The sequence below is a fragment of the Rana temporaria genome, chromosome 3 (genome assembly GCF_905171775.1).
Source record: "Rana temporaria chromosome 3, aRanTem1.1, whole genome shotgun sequence".
In the NCBI taxonomy this organism is placed as follows: Eukaryota; Metazoa; Chordata; class Amphibia; order Anura; family Ranidae; genus Rana; species Rana temporaria.
Genome location: NC_053491.1, coordinates 364528294 through 364546813, shown reverse-complemented (window position 1 = coordinate 364546813; position 18520 = coordinate 364528294). Strand labels below are relative to the sequence as shown.

Below are 18520 nucleotides of genomic sequence, written 5' to 3'. Positions count from 1 at the left end.
CGCAAAAAATAAAAACCCGCAGGTGATCAAATACCACCAAAAGAAAGCTCTATTTGTGGGGAAAAAAGGACGTCAATTTTGTTTGGGAGCCACGTCGCACGACCGCGCAAATGTCATTTAAAGCGACGCAGTGCCGGAAGCTGAAATTTCGCCTGGGCACGAAGGGGGTTTATGTGCCCAGTAAGCAAGTGGTTAAAGGAGAAGGAAGGGAAGAGAAAGGAGAGAGAGATAAAAATAAATGAAGAGAGGGAGAACAAGAAAAGAAAAAGGACAAGGAAGAAAGAGAGAAATTGTCTTATCTTTCCAGCTTCAGAACTGGGCATGGGCAATACATTTGTATTCAGTGCCAGTGATCTGCAGTTGCTGTTATTTTGTTAGTTCTCCCACCCTCACCCCCCCCCCCCCCCCCTGAACACAAGAAATAGAGGCTGTCCTGTGTACATTGGCAATGTTGCTCACTTTCAGTTTCTATTCTCAGACATGATGTGGATGAACCCACCCTCTGCTTTTCTGTCCTACCCTGTCATACTCACAAAGATACAAGCAAGAGAAGTTCAGCAGATCAGGGGCCTCAGATATCAGTCTGTATTGGGTCCCTGGCAGCATGTCGGACCCCGCAGTCACCGCCTATCTCACCAAGCTGCTTTGTTCACACAACGGTCGACTAGAGATAAATCATTTGGCCAATCTACTGGATCTCTCAGCAAAGCAGATTGAGCAAATCCTGCAAGAAGAGCTGCTCAGATTTCCACAGAGTTCCCGGTTTGTACTGGCCCGGAGCCCCCTGAGGATTTGCACCAACTACCTGCACCTGAAGGGCGAGGAAGAGGAGGAGGAAAAATGCCGTAAACTGCACCTTTGCCGTGACTACCTGAGGGGCCAGTGTTTCCAAAACCGGAGGTAGGTTCAGGAGCAACAGAAAGGTGTCGGAACTGCTGGCGCAAAAGGAAGGCGACTAAAATGGCATTTTAGTTTTAGTCCCATTTAAGTCTTCTGCAATTGTTTTAGTTTTAGTTGTATTTAGTCGACTAAATCTCCAGTTCATTTTAGTCAACTAAAACTCATTTTAGTCGTCTAAAATCTAATGGGTGTAATTAAATTGTAATGCATTAGTGAACATTTCTCTACAATTTCCAAACTCATATACTGCTGGAGTGAAAAATCTCATAGGTTATTATGTATGGTATTGAGGTATGAACATGCACTACAGACCAGTGTTCATTTTGAAGTCACATTTCAATTTAGTTTTAGTCGTTTGACTAAAATGCCATTTTAGTTTTAGTCGTATTTTAGTCATCTCAATTGTTTTAGTTTTAGTCATATTTTAGTTGACTAAAATAGTATTCATTTAGTTGACTAAAATGTTTTAGTTAGGGTTGTCCCGATACCGATACCAGTATCTGTATCGGGACCGATACTGAGCATTTGCGGGAGTACTTGTACTGCCGCAAATGCCGCCAATGCCCGATCCGATACTACCCAACCCCCCCTCCCCCGCCGTCGCCGCATACCGCAGTGCCGCCGCCGCCTAGTTAATCAGCGTGCGGAGAACATTACAGCTTTCATTTGAATAGCTGTGTGTTCCCCGCCGCGTATAGACACTCCCCCTTGCTCGGGATTGGACGGGTGATCTGTCTATCAAAGTGCAGATCACCCGTCCAATCCCGAGCAAGGGATAGTGTCTATACGCGGCGCGGCGGGGAACACAAATGAAAGCTGTAATGTTCCCCGCACGCTGATTAACTAGGCGGCGACGGCATTTAGGTATGGGTGCATATGTGGGGGGACATGGCTGCATATGTGGGGGGACATGGCTGCATATGTGGGAGACATGGCTGCATATGTGGGGAGACATGGCTGCATCTGTGGGGGACATGGCTGCATCTGTGGGGGACATGGCTGCATCTGTGGGGGACATGGCTGTATCTGTGGGGGACATGGCTGCATTCGTGGGGGACATGGCTGCATATGTGGGGGACATGGCTGCATATGTGGGGGACATGGCTGCATATGTGGGGGGACATGGCTGCATATATGGGGCACATGACTGCATATATGGGGGACATGGCTGCATATATGGGGGACATGACTGCATCTGTGGGGGACATGGCTGCATCTGTGGGGGACATGGCTGCATTCGTGGGGGACATGGCTGCATTTGGGGACACATTTAAAAAAAAGTATCGGTATTCGGTATCGGCGAGTACTTGAAAAAAAGTATCGGTACTTGTACTCGGTCCTAAAAAAGTGGTATCAGGACAACCCTCGTTTTAGTCAACTAAATTAACACTGGAAGACGATCCTAAGTATAGATCTAAGGTCATTGGGGTATGGACAGTGAGAATATAGGAGTATCTGGGCTCAGAGACAAAAAAAATGTACCCTAGGTAGTTTGGCTGAGTCCCCCTACTTCTGAAACTTGCTGGAAACTTCCAGAAGGATGGGAGTGGAGGTGAGGAAGAGCTGTCTGGAGTATTCTGTGGGCCCTAGCCAATCCTCAACAGATGGGTTGGCAGGGGGCAGGCGCCCTTAAATACTCTGAGTCAGCCCAGTGTGGGCAGTAGAGTTTGGGTGGAAGATGGAGATGGAGTGTTATGGGGTTTTTGGAGACACTTGAGGGTAACCCCCTAGTCGTGGGGGAGGGGGGGTGAAGGGACCCTCATCATGACACGCAGAGGTGTCCTAAACTGTGGCACTGGAGCAGGTGTGAGGACAGCAGGAGGAGAACACTGCTGGGCAAATCTCCAGGGAGAAGGACAGCCAGGTGGGCTGGTGAGTGTTACAGTTAGACTAAAAGGGAGCCTGAAAGGACTGGGTGAGAGCAGTTTGATATGGATGAAGAGTCAGTCTGAGAGAACTGTGGAAGTTTAGGGTAGGCTGGCAGTGCCTGAAGAGGTGGTGCAGGGATCAGTAACTGTAGAAGGACAGCTGGGCACTAGGGCTTTGTTACACAAAGAAGGGACCTGCAGTCCCTGTCTGTAAAGTGCATTTGCTACCAGGGGATGGCTGGCAGCCTTAGGCCTGGGGAGCAAGTCCAGTCAAGTGGCCCATTGAACCAACGTATCAGCTCACCATCCATGCCCACCTGGTTTTTTAACGGATATTGATGTTATGAAGAAAGACAAATATGTGGTAACATAATGTAATGTTAATAGCAACAAAAGAGGTTTAACGAAAATAATGCATCGGCACGGCACCATTGGCTCCCGCTGCTGTCAATCAAGGTCGGTCAGCCAATAAAAAGAGAAAGGGGCAAACCGATCAGACACAGGGAGCTGTGGCTCGGCTCGGGTGCCCCCATAGCAAGCTGCTTGCTGTGGGGGCACTCAACCGATAGGGAGGGGCCGGGAGCACTGAAGAGGGACGCAAGAAGAGGAGAATCTGGGCTGCTCTGTACAAAACCATTACACAGGGCAGGTAAGTATAACATGTTTGTTATTTTCAAAAAAAAAAAAAATGAGACTTAACAATCACTTTAAATGTCATAACATTTTTAAGTTGAGTCCACCTTTCGGATCATAGTTCATGTAAGACTTATCAACAATCAACCTCCCACAATTCCAATAATGACAAGCCCCACCCACATTTACAATAGTGCTAGGCCTTGCCCACAATTCCAATAACAACAAGCCCCACCCACATTTTCAAAAGTAACTAGCCTCGCCCACATTTCAACAATGGCAGGCCCCACCCACATTTCCAACAGTGACAGGCCTCACCCACATTTCCACTAGTGACCAGCTCCACCTACATTTCCACCAGGTGCAGCCCTATCCACATTTCCACTAGTGCCAGGTTTGGCTCTGCCCACAATTCCAATAGCGACAGAGCCCACCCACATTTCCATTAGTGGCAGTCCCTGCCCACATTTCCAGCAGTGGCAGGCCATGCCCACATTTCCAATAGTGACAGGTCCTGCCCACATTTTCAATAGTGACAGGTCCCGCACACATTTCCAATAGGAATAGACCACTCCCAAATTCCAATAATGACAAGCCCCAACCACATTTTTAATAGTGATGGGCCCCACCCATATTTCCACAGCGACAGGCTCCACCCACATTTCCACAGTATAACAACATATATTTTTTGCATTTTAATGTAATTTTATGATATATTTTTTTGGTGTCTATGAAATTGATTTAGTATATTTGTACATGTTTTTTGCACTTTTTCTTTTTCTAATTCTTTTACACCCATCTCCACCCAGAATTAGAATCCATGGTGTTCTTTTATTCCAGGCCACGCTGCAGATTCTCTCACAATGTCTTCTCTGACCACAACTATGCTGTGCTAAAAGCCAATGAGCTGAGCGGACTGAATGAGGAGGAGATCAAAGTTTTACTTTTGCAGAATGACAACCAGCTGCTGCCAGCGGTGAGTGCAGGTGCTGCTTCCATTGTGCCCCCTGCCTTGTGATTTAGAGTGGATGTTATGGGAAAAATGCTGGCTAATCCAGATGTACCTCGCTAATAGCGTTCACGTCTGGATTATCACACCCTCCAGCATCACTATCCAAAAAGTAGAAAATTCTCTGCTTCTGAACTTCTACTGTTTTGATTACAGTCCCCCTGGGAATATCACACCCCCCCACATGGCCTTCCATATGGTAGAAAATACATTGTTACTGGCCTCTTCACCAGCTTGTGAAAAATGATCAGTCAAATTCACACCTAGCTGTCAGTGCCCAGCAGCACAGCCAGCCTCACTATTGCCAAGCAATGCAGCCTGACCAGTGGCCAGCAATGCAGCCTGACCAGTGCCCAGCAATGCTTCCTGACCAGTGCCCAGCAATGCAGTGTGACCAGTGTCCAGCAATGCAGCCTGACCTGTGCCCAGTAATGCAGCCTTACCAGTGCCCAGCAATGCAGCCTGACCAGTGTCCAGCAATGCAGCCTGACCAGTGCCCAGCAATGCAGCCTGACCAGTGCCCAGCAATGCAGCCTGACCAGTGTCCAGATATGCTACCTTACCAGTGTCCAGATATGCTACCTTACCAGTGCCAAGTTGTGCAGCCTGACCTGTGCCCCGTAATGTAGCCTTACCAGTGCCCAGTAATGCAGCCTTCTATGATGGACATAGAAGACATACTCTATGACTGTGATTTCAAACCCTGTGTCGGTTAGGCATGGGACCTCCTGGCCATTGACAATGGTGGTCACCACTGGGCTAGGGGCCACCTGTTGACTGTGGTTGGCTGGGACCTTGTGTTGCTGATCCCAGGGGTCGTCCCTCTGCCTAGTTTAACAGCAGCCTACTGTGCTTTTAGGCCTGCCAAAAATCTTGCTTACATGACCAAAACGACCACACCGCCAGCACTTACGATCTTCCTCTGGGTCTCTCTGTAGCAGGTTCTCACCCTTAGAGGGTGTGGCGAAATCCAGTTTGAGTGTGGATACCCGTCGTCTCTTCTTTCAGATGCAGTGGATCATACTTTTGGTCACTGCCACAGTTGCCTCAGCATCTTCCTGTTCCCGTACAACCACGTCTACCACAATGTCGTGGGAAGAGATGGCGGGTTGTTCTCTGATTTGCTATTGCAGGGCCCTTCTGACTGGTCCTGCCTTTAGTCCTGCCATGAACTGACATCTCCATGATTTCTGCACAGCCATGTGCATCCTTCTTTTCCAGCTGTTTCCAAAGGTGCTGGAGTGCCAGCGCAAAGTGTCTGAATCCTCCTGCTGTCCCTGGACAAAGAATCTGCACCTCAGCTCCAGGACCATTGTGTTTTTTCCGAACAGGCCTCTAGGCGTGTCACGATTTTTTCCAGTGTGGCCTGGACCTCTTCCAGGTAGAGCCATCACCACTTGTCAGACATCAACCTCCAAGGAGTTAATGGCTAGTTTCTTGATTACCCGGGTGGGAACCTGGTACAGGAGCACAATGGTCTCTAGCCTCTCCTCCCACTCTGCCAAGGGCATACTGGAGCCATTTTACTTAGGCACCAGGGCCGATCCTAGTGGTGCCATGATGGTACCTGCTCCTAATTCCCCACCTGCTGCGGGAAGTGACATCCTGCAGACTGCCGCCATGTGAGTATGGATGCAGCGTGGTGTGGTGACAGTAACACATACACAGTCCAGATGCAATAGAAAGAACTTGTAGTGTAGTCGGAGTATAATAGTTCACCACAAGCACCACAGAAAGGCAGCCCAACCGGGAAAACTCATGGATGATTTCCCCCACCCCTCACTTCCTGGCAGTAGAGCAAAGTACCAATCAGAGAGCATGAGAGCTAGCTAAGCAGTTGCATAGACCGTAATGAAGAGCGCTTGGGATCATGGGAGATGAAGTCCAAAACGGCATCTGTATAATGCAGGAATTTACTTTCTGAACTACAAATCCAGATGGACTCTGAGACTCAGGAGTAGCTGAAGTAGGATTTATAGTACACTGCCTGGGAAAACCTGGGAAGAGGAAGACCTCCATTTGCTTGGTGCTTGTGTTCTTTAAATTTAGCATTATATTTGGGCACTGGTGCGTCACTGTCAGGAATTTCACTGTGATACTCCTGTGTTTAAAGCGGAGGTTCACCCTAAATATTAACTTTGTCTCATTCATAGCAGCAGCATACATAGATGTGCAATCCATCGTTTTTTTTTTTTTTTTAGTTCAATGTTTACCTTTCTAATCGTCCTTTCTATGGCCCGGATTCACGTAGAAGAGCGCATCTTTGTGCGGGCGTAACGTATCCTATTTACGTTACGTCTCCGAAACTTTGACAGGCAAGTGGAGTATTCACAAACCAAAGTTGCGGCGGCGTAGCGTAAATAGGCCGGCGTAAGCCCGCCTAGTTCAAATGTGGAAGATGTGGGCGTGTGTTATGTAAATTTATTGTGACCCCACCTAAATGACGCTTTTTACGAACGGCGCATGCGCCGTCCATGAAAGTATCCCAGTGCGCATGCTCCAAATTAGACCGCAAGAAGCCAATGCTTTCGACGTGAACGTAAATTATACACAGCCCTATTCACGAACAACTTACGCAAACGATGTAGTCAACGGAAAATTCGACGCTATCTAGCTGATTTACGGCCAGCGTAAATATGCAGTTAAGATACGACGGCGTAGGAGACTTACGCTGGTCGTATCTTATACTAATTCTGGCGTATTTGATTCTTTGAATCAGGCGCCAAGATGCGACGCCTTAGACTCAGAGATATGACGGCGTATCTGGAGATACGCCGTCGTATCCCCTACGTGAATCCGGGCCTATGTGTTTTTCGGGTTTCATTCCCCGCGGGAGTGGGCGTATCTTTAAATTTCCCCGGCCGTGCGCAATGTCTCCTGGGAGTGATGTGTTGAGACTCCCAGGAGACGATCTATACTGTAATCCGTGCTATCTCGCAAGTCACGTGACTCGGCAAACGGGTCATGTGATGAGGGCGGATACTAATTCGCCATTTTAAGTAAGGGAACACAGGCAACTGTGTAGTGTTGACGGCGTCGCCCGCCGTCAACACTGCACATGCGCGGGATAGAGCGATGAATGCTTAGACATCAGCATTCACCTTATCCCGGAAGGATTTGCTTGAGTACCATATTAGCAAAGGTAACAGCATGAGAATCATCTAAAAAAAAAATACGTATTCCCGCGGAACCCCCGCTTTAAGTCTGGTGTGTTAGAGGGGCTGAGGTCTTTGAGAAGGTTGAGACCAGAAAGATGGGACCTATGTTATCAAGTGGTTCCTTCGGGGTAGCAATACAATTAGTTGGCTAAAAATTATAACAATATGGAATATGAAAGGAAGTAAACTAACCAGCAGATTGTTTTGTACCTACCATAATGGGTCATGTTGGACTGTTGAGTCAGGGGGTAAATGATCAAAAACAAATATTGTAAAGCTGATGACCAGTTAGGAAGGTAGTAAAGTACTGGAAACTGTCCCTTTTGCTTTATGCTGCATTATTTTAATAGATATTCTAGGAGAAATATGGAATATTCCCCTGCTTATACACTATTGGCCGGTCTCTTTGCCACTCAGTTGTCAACTGTTTGTGTATGGAGCAGGCCACTCTGTGTTTATGTGCTCTATGTAATTTTTAGCATGTAATATTTTTTGGCACTTCCTTTTGCAAAACACTTACTGTGTCTTGTGTAGCACCGAGTGGCACGCGCACCCCGGCCTGGTAGGCCATTTCGCCGGGGCGCCGTGATGCAGTCACCCTAAAGGTGGGTGCCGCACTCGAAGAAGAAGAACGCAGACCAATGGCGTCTTTCTCATAAATACCCTCCCCCCAGCATGCACAGCAAGGAGAAACCCTCCTGATAGACTGTTGAGGAAAAGCACCCAAACCTCGACTCCACTGATGCCACCTATCGTCCTAGGGAGGGAACAGCATGCCAGGAACAACAGAATAAGCCCACAGCACAGCCACGCTGAGACAGAGACCCAATTTGAATAGATTAACTGGATCAGAGCTACCTAACTCTCTGATCCCCCTCTAAATTTAACAAAGAACCGGTACATCTATTAGCAAATGCATGTAGGCATAAGCCACGCCCCCCTTAAAGAAGAAGTATACAAAAAAAAGATTGTTCAAACCACAAGTGCTTTTTTTGCCACTAATATTCATTTGTGTTGGCTTTTGAAATGTACAAATGAAGCAAATTAGAAACCGGATGAAAGATTTAGCATTGTAAATTAATAGTAGTGCATTTCATATACAGATATATATATATATGAGACTGACAGGAGGGACAAATGACAAATGATGAGGGAAGAGGGACTTTGTTCCAAATCAGGGACAGTTAGGAGCATAGGCGTGCGCACAGGGTGTGCCTGGGCACACCCTATTCACCCCGTGTGGCTCAGATTCTCCCTGTTTGGACCCCTGATATTTCAGGAAAGCCCCCTACCAGGTCTGTATATATACACATGCACACACATGTGTTTGAGCTTTGGGGTGTACACCCTAATGCAATAGGCTGCTCACACCTATGGTTGGGAGCTATGTTATTGCCAAAAGCAGAGCCAAGGAAGCGAATCCCAGTCATAAACTACATTTAGAAAGTGGATTAGGGTTGGGTTCCTCAGCAAAAAAGGCCTGGGCACCAAAAGTGCCATCAGCATGTTTATCCCTGCTCCAACAATGATAAAATTATGAGTTCCACTGTATTGAACTAACCGTGCCCCTTTGTTTCCCATCCCTTTGCAGGCCTGTCGGAAATACATGTACAAAAACTGTGACAAAGAGGAGGACTGCACACGCCTCCATGTGTGCATTTATTTCTTGCAAGGGGAATGCAACAACCGCTCATGTAAAAGTTCACACAACCTCCTGGAATCCAACTTACTGCTCACTTGCAGCTGGCTGAGCCAGGAGACCATCGAGAACTTTCAGATGCTCTGTGTGCTGACACACAATGAGAGGCGACAGGCGCTGAGGGAGGAGCCTAGAAATGAGGAGCCCAGGGGTAGGAGAGGAATATCACAGGGCATAGGGAAAGGAAGGCCAGGAAAAAGAAGAGCTGGATCTCGGTATAGGAGCAGTGAGAGAAGGAATAAAGGTACATATCTGGTTACATAATGAAATAATTAATTTGTATAGGTATTCCCCAAATTTGTCCCCAAACCTCCCTCTCCCAGAATTATTTATTTTCTTTTACCTTGTTCCTGTAGTAAGAAAACGCTTTTTTTTACTGTTTTAGCTATATTAGTAAAACCATATTTCTGTTCTACCTGATAACCAATATCAGGCACAGCATTCATGTCCCGCTGTGCTAGGAAGTTTATCATCTTGAGAGGTTCATTTAGTTTCCAAATCAAAATTCGGACAAATTTTTCATTATTCTGAAATTTGGATGTATCCGAATTTCCAAATTACAATATTAACTAATTTAAACGATTCAGAAATAACAAAGCTACATTTTGGATGAAATTCAAATCAAATTTGAAACTTTTTTGAATTTGGTTTGAATAATTTTTGAATGAGATTCAAATTCCAATTTCCAAATAGAATAAAATAGAATAGAAAATAAAGGAATAAAAAAGAATATAATAGAAAATAATAGAATAGAAAATAAAATTATAGAATAGAAAAGATAGAATAGAAAAAAACAATAGAACAGAAAAAATGTAACCATCTTTTAAAATGTGAATTTAAAATAGAATAAATTCGAACTCCAAAAGAATAAAAACGATTAGATTAGAAAATAAAAGACTAGAACAGAAAAAAACAATAGAATAGGATGGAATAGAAATAATGGGCCAGATTCACGAAAATTTGCGGCCGTGTAACGTAACCCGTTTACGTTACACCGCCGCAAGTTTTCAGTGTAAGTGCCTGATCCTCAAAGCACTTACCTGGAAACTTGCGGCGGTGTAACGTAAAGTCGTCCGGCGCAAGCACGCCCAATTCAAATGAGGCGGGTACCATTTAAATTAGGCGCGCTCCCGCGCCGGACGTTCTGCGCATGCTCCGTTCGCAATTTTCCCGACGTGCTTTGCGCAAACTTACGGTGGCCCGACGTGTTTGTGAATCGCGACGTGCGTAACGTACTTACGCCGAAAAAAAAAAAATTCAAAAGCGACGCGGGAACGACGGGCATACTTTAACATGGTGGAGTCATTTTACACCATGTTAAAGCACACCTAACTTTGCGACGGGAAAAAAAGACTTGCACCGACGTAACGACGGGAAAAACCTTTGTGGATTGCCGTAACTGCTAATTTGCATACCCGACGCTGGAATACGACGCGAACTCCCCCCAGCGGCGGCCAAAGTATTGCATCCTAAGATCCGACGGTGTAAGTCAATTACACCTGTCGGATCTTAGGGCTATCTATGCGGAACTGATTCTATGAATCAGCCGCATAGTTACGACAGGAGATACGACTTCGTATCTCCTCTGTGAATTTGGCCCAATATAACCATCTTCCAAAATTAAAATTTCAAATAGAATAAGTTTGATTTAGTATTCTAAATTTGAATTCAAATTAATTAAAAATGTTCCGAATTCGGACAAATTGAGTTCAATTCAACCTACAAATTTATGTATATAAAACTAATTGAAACAAAACAAAACAATTGTTTTTGTTGAATTCCATGGCTTACAGCAGGGGTCTCCAAACATTCTAAACAAAGGGCTGGTTTATTGTCCTTCAGACTCTTGGAGGGCCGGACTTTGGCCAGCGGGAGTAGAAATTTTCCTGGCATCATTGTTAGTGAACATCTAGTATTAGGGGGAGGAAAAGTGCCCCATTGCTGGTATCATAGGGAGTAATAGTGCTCTATTAGTTGTGTCAGTGGAAGGAATAGTGCCCCACTGCTGGTATCATAGGGATTAGTAGTGCTCTATTAGTTGTGTCAGTGGGAGAGATGGTGCTCCATTGTCGGTGTCCACCTATCAGTGCCCATCTGTGCCACCTATAAGTATCCATCAGTGCCACCCATAAGTGCCGCCCATGAGTGCCCATCTGTGCCGCCTATGAGTGCCCAGTGCCGCCCATGAGTGCCCATCAGTGCCGCCCATGAGTGCCCATCAGTGCCGCCTATGTGTGCCCATCAGTGCCGCCTATGTGTGCCCATCAGTGCCGCCTATGTGTGCCCATCAGTGCCGCCTATGTGTGCCCATCAGTGCCGCATACCAGCGCCGCCAATCAGTGCCACCTCATCTGTGCCCGTCAGTACTACCTCATCGATGTCCATCAGTGCCATCTCATCGGTGCCCATCAGTGCCGCCATATAAGTGCCCGTAATTGAAAGAGAAAACTTACTTATTTACAAAAAAATTACCAGAAAAAAATAAAAACGTAATTTTTTTTCAAAATTGTCAGTCGTTGCGCAAAAAAAAAAAAACGCAGAGGTGATCAAATACCACCAAAAGAAAGCTCTATTTGTGGGAAAAAAAGGACGCCAATTTTGTTTGGGAGCCACGTTGCACGACCGCGCAATTGCCATTCAAAGTGCGACAGTGCTGAAAGCTGAAAATTGGCTTGGGCGGGAAGGTGCGTAAGTGCCTGGTATGGAAGTGGTTAAAGAGAGAAAATAGAGAAATGTGCATGTATTGCAGAAAATGCACTGAACAGAGATTGAAAGAAATAGAGAGAAAGCCACTGACTTAGTGAATGTAAAGCCAGGTGTGTGAATTGCATTTATGAGTGACGTTAAAGTTTAAATTTTGTGTTATTCCCAACAGCTGAAGGGCCTCACGTCCATCAGCAATCTGACAGCAGCCTACGATCCCGATCTAGTGCGGGCCAACGTTTGGGAGATACAAATTACAACTGTGATGATGAGAGGGTTCATAGTCGCCATATTTCCACAACAAGGCTTGAAAGTCTCATGGATGAATGGTTCAGTCCAAACATATCACCGCTAGAAAATGTACAAGGCAAAAGTTCAAGAACATCTGCAGGGGTGACACCACAAGAAGGAACAAGATCTGTACCATCTACTAAAGACCTGTTCGTGTGGTCTAACGTAACCAAGCCGGAACTGCTTTGTACTCCAGCTCTGCCAGTAGAATTCTATAATTCTAGAGTTGCCCAAGCATTCCCAGCACTACTTAGTACACCCTGCCAACCAACATTCACAACCTTGAAGAGTGGCCCAAGTGTTACTTCAAGCACATCCTTCAGTCCTTCAAAAGGAGGTGCATCTACTCAAGTAAAACAACCTACTGGATCTGCTAGTCTTTCAACAGTTTCATCAATACCTTCATTACCATCCAAAACATTGGTGACCTCTTCTAGGGAGAGTTCATTTATTGCTGAGCCAAGCCTTTTTCGATCTAGAATTTCAGAAAAAGCATCCTCGGTATCTGGAAAATCAGTAAAATCTACAAGAAGTCCATCTACTGCTAACCAAGTGCCAGTTAAGGACTTGGGTGAGAAGTTGTGTTCTCCAGTGGCAGAGCCAGTTAATGTTAAACCAATACCTTCATTAAAGACAGCAATATCATTGTGTTCTTCTGAGAGCCCATCCATTGCTCAACCAAAACCAGCTACCTCTGCAGCACTTGGTAAGTTTGAACGATCTTCAAGTTTACTAGGGATCTCAAATTTTTGTAGTGTCTCCATTAGAGCTGATACACCTTCAAGAAAACAAACAAATGTAAAACCAATAATTAAACCTGATGCAGCGAATCGCAACCAACACCCAAGTGGTTTGATTAATCTGCAATCAAAGTCCACCAACTCAACGGCTTCTGAACCTCAACCAGCCACAAATATAAATAGCTGGATTCACGTAGGGCGGCGTATGTTTGAGCCAGCGTAGCGTATCGTATCGTATTTACGCTACGCCGCCGTAAGTCAGAGAGGCAAGTGCTGTATTCACAAAGCACTTGCCTCCTAAGTTACAGCGGCGTAGCGTAAATGGGCCGGCGTAAGCGCGCCTAATTCAAATTGTGAAGAGGTGGGCGTGTTTTATGTAAATAAACCATGACCCGACGTGATTGACGTTTTTAACGAACGGCGCATGCGCCGTCCGTGGACATATCCCAGTGTGCATTGCTCCAAAGTACACCGCAAGGACTTATTGGTTTCGACGTGAACGTAAATTACATCCAGCCCCATTCACGGACGACTTGCGCAAACGACGTAAAATTTTCAAAATTCGACGCGGGAACGACGTCCATACTTAACATTGGCTAGGCCAGCTTTTTGGTGGAATAACTTTACGCCTGAAAACGCCTTACGTAAACGGCGTATCTTTACTGCGACAGGCAAGCGTACGTTCGTGAATAGGCGTATCTTGCTGATTTACGCATTCTAGGCGTAAATCAGTGTTCAGGCCCCTAGCGGCCGGCGGAACTAGACAGCTAAGATACGACGGCGCAGGCAGTCGTATCTTAGCTACATTTAAGTGTATCTCGATTTGAGAATACACTTAAATGTACGACGGCGCAGATTCAGAGTTACGACGGCGTATCTACTGATATCCCGGCTTAACTCTTTCTGAATCTAGCTATTACTCTGTAATGCCTCAGAAAGTAAGTAAGTGGAAGGGAGTATAAATATGTAAGTAATAATGATAATTATGAAAGGGCAATGTCTTTTGAATTTATAAGTAAATTCCAGCAGCAATTATGGGGAACATGGGGACTTTTCTAATTCCCTTTTACCACCTGATTGTGGAGACATTTCATCTATTTAAATTTAAACATGAAATGTAAACCCTCACATATACCCAGTGAAGTGAACAGCCTCAGATGATACACAGGGATGAACCAAATCTCCCTACATAGGTTTTACATGTACAGTACATCTGCTGTCTTCACATTTATATACTGTTTAGAAAGTTCAGATCGTGCTAGGAAATGTTATCTTCCTGTTTAACACTGAGGTGTCCGTTTATGAAGCAGTGAACAGCGTTGATCCCAAGTATCGCCACTGATCACAGTCCATAAACAGTTTATGAAACAGAGATAATCGGAAAAGTGTTTGAACATGTTCTCCTGCCGATGATCTCTGCACACTGAGAATCCTCATTGACTGACACAGCAGCGGCCAGTTTATGAAGCTGTGATCTCAGCACTTCACTGGCGATCTGAGTCAGAATTCACCTCCCAGATTCACTGACTCAGAGGTGGTGAATCGGGGAGTGAAGAGGGAATCTGGGGTGATCTGAGGGGGGAGGAGGAAGATTTTAACTTCCTTCTACCTCGTTCAGACCCCCCAAGACTGTAACCATGTCCCCCTGTCATATTTATGTGTATACATATATACACACATGGCTAGATTCAGAAAGGAGATACAACGGCGTATCTCCGGATACACCGTCGTATCTCTGAGTGCGGGCCGTCGTATCTATGCGCCTGATTCATAGAATCAGTTACGCATAGATTTCCCTAAGATCCGACTGGCGTAAGTCTCTTAAGGCCGTCGTATCTTAGGCTGCATATTTACGCTGGCCGCTAGGTGGCGCTTCCGTATATTTCCGCGAGGAATATGCAAATTAGGTAGTTACGTCGATTCAGAAACATATGTCCGCCCGGCGCATTTCTTTACGTCGTTTACGTTCGGCTTTTTTCGGTGTATAGTTACCCCTGCTATATGAGGCGTATCCTATGTTAAGTATGGACGTCGTTCCCGCGTCGAGTTTTGAAAATTTTACGTCGTTTGCGTAAGTCTTTTGCGAAAAGGGCTGGACCGAATTTACGTTCACGTCGAAAGCAATGCCTATTTGCAATGGAATTTCGAGCATGCGCACTGGGATTCTTTCACGAACGGCGCGGGGTCACCATTCATTTAAATAAAACACACCCACATCATCCCCATTTAAATTAGGCGGGCTTACGCCGGCCCACATACGATACGCCGCCGTAACTAAGGGCGCAAGTTCTTTCTGAATACGGAACTTGCGCCCTAATTTACGGCGGCGTAACGTTTCTGAGATACGTTACGCCGCACATAAAGATACTCCAATGTATCTGAATCTAGCCCATACTGTATAAATATATATTTATTTATATATATATATATATATATATATATATATATATATAAAATGTGTGTGTATATACATGTATATACACACACATCTGACCTGAAGAGGAGGATATATTTTAATGGCTTATATCCTCCTGTTCGGGTCATAAGGAATCCTAAAGGGTGTACTATCAGTTAAAAAATATGATTATAAATGTTAACTTTGGGAATAAATGTGGAGATGATAGACAAAGTTCTGAACAATTTCAAAGAAACATACCTCTTATTTTCCTTAAAGTGGATGTAAACCCGATTTTTTTTATTTTTTATGTCACAATGTATAGTATAAGATTTCCTATCATATGTGCCCAGTCTTGTCACACAGAGTTAATCCAGCTCTGAGCAATCCTTTTATTGTTCAGTGAAATAAAACGGACTTACAGAGAAAAACCTTAGTCCGTTCCGCCCCCTTGCTGTGAGTGACAGGTTATTTACATATCTCATGCACTAGCCTGGAGACGGGCATTATTTTTAATTCCCACCCCACTCCTTTTCTGAAGTCATGTGGTTACTTTTCTGGATTTTGATTGGATGTTACTGATCATAGCAGAAATTAGTGTAAGAAATACATAGGAAAAAATGCATGTTGACAAGGGGAGTGTAGAGGAGGGTGGGGAGTCTACTGACATCACAACTCCATCCACAGAGCTCCAGACAACAGATCCACCCACAGAATCTGCAGTTTTTCGGTTCTTATAACAGACAGAGTGGAGACATTTGACAGGTAAGGATACATGCAGGAGGCATCTATATCCTTATAGATCAGCACTATGGCATCCACTTTAACTATTTCCTGGTCAAGAGGCCATCAAAGTCCAGATGCCAAACTGAATTTAGCAGCATCGGTATACGTAGGTCAACTTGACAGTAACTCTATGGCCCCATACACACGACCAAACATGTATGCTGAAACTGGTCCGCGGACCAGTTTCAGCATACATGTTCGGTCGTGTGTAGGCGCGAGCGGGCAGAATTCCAGCAAACATTTGCCCGCCGGGCCTTTTCCCAGCGGGCAAATATTCCTGGACTTGTTTTAAAACCGTCCGCTGGAATCCTGCCCGCTCGGACATGTATGGTCGTCTGTACAGACCTACCGTACATGTCCGAGCGCCCGCCGTCCCTCGCATGCGTCGAATGACTTCGACGCATGCGTGGAAGCATTTAAAAGGCAGGCCCGCCCACGTCGCTGCGTCATCGCCGCGTCATCGTCGCGGCGACGGCGCGGACACGCCCCGCGTATTGTTTACGCGCGGACTTCTGTACGATGGTTAGTACAGCCATCGTACAGAAGTACCCGGGCAGACATGTACAGTGAAAACGGTCCGACGGACCGGTTTCATCGTACATGTTTGCCCGTGTGTACCCGGCCTATGACTAATTTGCCTTCCTACATAATTTTTACATTGGTTTTAGAAGACATACTGTATAAAAATTTGATTTGATATGCTGTTTTAACTTTGTTCACCTTTTTTCTATTTTTAGCTGACAATAATTTGAATGAGTTAGGTACATGGACCAATTATCAGCACCTGGTAAGTGATGCTTTCAGAGTACACTGATTTACGCCTAGAATATGTAAATCAGCTAGGTACGCGAATTCACGAACGTACGCCCGGCCGACACAGTACAGTTACGCCGTTTACATTAGACTTTTCCCGGCGTAAAGTTACCCCTGCTATATGAGGCGTACATGCGGCGTACCAATGTTGAATATGGACTTCGTTCCCACGTCAAATTTTGAAAAATTTACGTTGTTTGCGTAAGTCGTCTGTGAATGGAGCTGGACGTCATTTACGTTCACGTCGAAACCAATACGTCCTTGCGGCGTACTTTGGAGCAATGCACACTGGGAAATTCACGTTGGGTCATGGTTAATTTACATAACACACGCCCACCTCTTCACAATTTGAATTAGGCGGGCTTACGCCAACCTATTTACGCTACGCGGCAGCAACTTTCTTTTGAGAATACGGCACTTGCCTGTAAAAGTTGCGGAGGCGTAACGTAAATAGGATACATTACGCCCGCACAAACATACGCCATTCTACGTGAATCTACCCCTATAACTTTCATGCAAACCAATCAATATATGCTTATTGGATTTTTTTTTACCAAAGACACGTAGCAGAATACAATTCAGCCAAAATATATGAAGTAATTTAGATTTTTTATTGGATATGTTTCATAGCAGAAAATAAAAATGTTTTTTTTATTATTATTATTATTATTATTATTTTTTTATTATTATTTATATCACAAAAAAATGAAAAACCAAGTGGTGAGATCAGATACCACCAAAAGAAAGTTATATTTGTGTGAAAAAAATTATATAAATTTTGTTTGGGTACGGTGTCGCATGACCGCGCAATTACCAGTTAAAGAGGAAGTAAACCCTCTTATTTTTTTTGTAAACACCCTGCAAGACAAATACATAATTAGCTAGTATGCTCCTCCGCCGGCACCATCTCTCCACGAGTGACTTCCGCATATCGCGGCTCCGGCGCTGTGACTGGCCAGAGCCGCGATGACGTCACTCATGCACATGCGCGCGGGTGCCGCCACCAATGGCATGATCACCGTTAGAAGCGGCACGCTCAGTGCACCTGTGCGCCGTTCCTTCCTTTTGCAAACCGTGTAGGTTTAAGAGATATTTGTTGCACCTACAGGTAAGTCTTAATCTAGGCTTACCTGTAGGTTAAAGTGGTCTGTAATGCCGCGTACACACGATCGGTTCGTCTGACGAAACAGGTCTGATGGACCGTTTTCATTAGACGAACCGATCGTGTGTGGGCCCCATCGGTTTTTTATCCATCCGAAAAACTAGGAACTTGTTTGAAAATTTTCTGATGGTTAAAAAAACGATAGAAAAAAACGATCGTCTGTGGGTACGTCCATCGGTTAAAAATCCACGCATGCTCAGAATCAAGTCGACGCATGCTCGGAAGCATTGAACTTCATTTTTCTCAGCACGTCATTGTGTTTTACGTCACCGCGTTCTGAACGATCGGTTTTTTAACCAATGGTGTGTAGGCACGACTGATGAAAGTCAGCTTCATCGGATATCTGATGAAAAAATCCATCAG

At 45.2% G+C, this 18520-nt stretch overlaps 1 protein-coding gene across 1 annotated transcript in view; it reads left to right on the top strand.

The window, feature by feature from the left end:
• Positions 1–530: 530 nt before the first annotated feature.
• The window catches only part of LOC120932741 (protein mono-ADP-ribosyltransferase PARP12-like), a 46661-nt gene continuing 28671 nt past the window's right edge, over positions 531–18520 (top strand). The window contains exons 1-5 of the mRNA XM_040345392.1: positions 531–900; positions 4242–4377; positions 9160–9511; positions 12143–12967; positions 16920–16969. Of these exons, the coding sequence (XP_040201326.1) occupies positions 605–900; positions 4242–4377; positions 9160–9511; positions 12143–12967; positions 16920–16969 (1659 nt within the window). The 5' untranslated portion in view covers positions 531–604. The remainder of the gene's footprint in view (positions 901–4241; positions 4378–9159; positions 9512–12142; positions 12968–16919; positions 16970–18520) is intronic.